This window comes from Pteropus vampyrus, unplaced genomic scaffold (genome assembly GCF_000151845.1).
Source record: "Pteropus vampyrus isolate Shadow unplaced genomic scaffold, Pvam_2.0 Scaffold126, whole genome shotgun sequence".
Taxonomy (NCBI): domain Eukaryota; kingdom Metazoa; phylum Chordata; class Mammalia; order Chiroptera; family Pteropodidae; genus Pteropus; species Pteropus vampyrus.
This window is the reverse complement of record NW_011888907.1, coordinates 3,240,126-3,241,984: the sequence shown is the minus strand read 5'-3', so window position 1 is coordinate 3,241,984 and position 1,859 is coordinate 3,240,126. Positions and strand designations below refer to the sequence as shown.

The 1,859-nt window shown below is 52.9% G+C and overlaps 1 protein-coding gene across 1 annotated transcript in view; it reads right to left on the bottom strand.

Moving 5' to 3' along the window:
* CERS1 (ceramide synthase 1) overlaps positions 1 to 726 on the bottom strand; it is a 12,213-nt gene extending 11,487 nt beyond the window's left edge. The window contains exon 1 of the mRNA XM_023534528.1: positions 185 to 726. Within this exon, the coding sequence (XP_023390296.1) occupies positions 185 to 445 (261 nt within the window). The 5' untranslated portion in view covers positions 446 to 726. The remainder of the gene's footprint in view (positions 1 to 184) is intronic.
* Between the last annotated feature and the right edge of the window lie 1,133 nt (positions 727 to 1,859).

Here is a 1,859-nt window from a genome sequence, read left to right as displayed (position 1 = left end):
AAAAAAAAAAAAAATGCAAAACTCCCCACGGATCAGATCTCATCTTCCCCCACTTCAACATGTCCAGGGGCTCCCCAAAGTTCGACAGCAAAACCCACACTTCCAGCTGGGCTCTCCCCTAAGTTCCATTCTCAGCTGCATGAGAATGCTGCAGCTGGGGGAGCCCCTTCCCCACCACACATACCTGCCAGGTGCCTCTGTCCCTCTTTAGAAGGAAGGCATGCAGTGTCTGCTGTAGAAACAGGACACCAAATTTTCCACCCAGTGGGTGAGCATCTCCCCTCCAGCTAAGGGCTCCAGATCTGGGGCTGGGGAGTGAGGAGGACCTATAATTCACTGTCCAGACTTCATCTGCCCCTCCCCACACACTGGGGGGCTGGGCTCTGTCCATGGACCTCCAGCCTTCTCTCCACACACAGGCCACCTGCTGCTCTGGATGCTCCATATCACCCCATCCCTCTCCTGCCTCGCCCCCCTACCCCACCTCCAGTATCAGGCCCCTGGGCTTCTCCTGGTCTCCCCCAGACCCACCCCTCCTGGCCCATCTCACTGAGGGTCCCCAGACCCTGGTGTCACCCCACTCTCCTCTTACACCAACCTTTGGTTTAGCAGCAAATCCTATCAGCTCTGCCTTTTAAACATTTCTCAAATCAGTGACTTCTCTCCTCTGCTTGGCCCTGTCCTGGTTGGAGCACCCACATGTACACTTCCTGCCCTCAGCCCCCTCCTCTGCTCACAGCCCACCCCCACCGACCCCCCCGGCCCCCCGCTACCCCGTAAAGACCCCTGCTGCCCACCCGCCCTCCTTGCTTCCGGCTCTGGCCAGGCAAACTTCTCTCTGCTCTTGATCCACCAGGAGTGTGTTTCCTGTCTGCTCAGGCTCCTATATGTCCCCACTCAAAAGTTACCTTTGGTGAGGCCATTCCCACGGCTGTAGAAAATGCCCTCTCCCCCCTCACCGACACCCCTTATCCCTTCTCCTCTCCCCACCCAAGTTTTCTCATCAGGACTTATGACTCTTAACAGATTTTGTATTTCACTGTCTGTTGGGGGCTTCCTCTGACTTACAGCTATGTCAGCACAGAGCCTGGTATACAGTTGGTGCTCAATAAATGAGCATGCAAAACAGCAACTAACTCGCAAGCATGATATTATAACATAATTTATAAGAGGCAAAGGCAACTCTAAGCCCCAAATTTTAAGAGTTCAATTATGGTTCATTTGCATAAAGGAAAATTGAATGACAGCTAAAACCTCCCTTCTAGAAATTTATCACATGGGAAATGCACATGGGAAAATGGTCATGTGGGCAGCATGGTCCCACAGAGACAGACAGGTGCCCAGTAAACCCAGTGTTTGTCACCAGGACTCTGCAATGCAGGAGCTCCATGCCTGGCCCTCTAACAGTGCCACTAGGAGCCCTCTCAGGCTATTTACGTCACATGGCAGGAAGCACGGCCATAATATATACACGGCCTGGGTGGTCAGCACAGGAACAGAGGAGCCTGACACTAACCCCCTCCCGTTACAGGTTGAGTTTTCTTATTGGCCTGCCTGTTGGCGACAGAGGACACTGTAGTTACCCACTGTCTGTCCCACCCAGAGCTTAGGTCTTGACCACCCCTACGTCTAATCCAATCCATGGGTGCAGCCACTTCTCACTATCTTTATCTCCTTGACAAGCTGATCCAAACCACATTGGTCGCTCGCCTCCCCGCTGGGCTCTGCTACTCTCCTCACTCAAGACTCTCCTGTCTCCATATTGCACCCAGAGGAAGCTTTTCAAAATCCACGAACTATCCCATTTAGAATGAAATTAAAACTCCTGTCACCCTCCCCTTGTTCTCACACACCAAGCT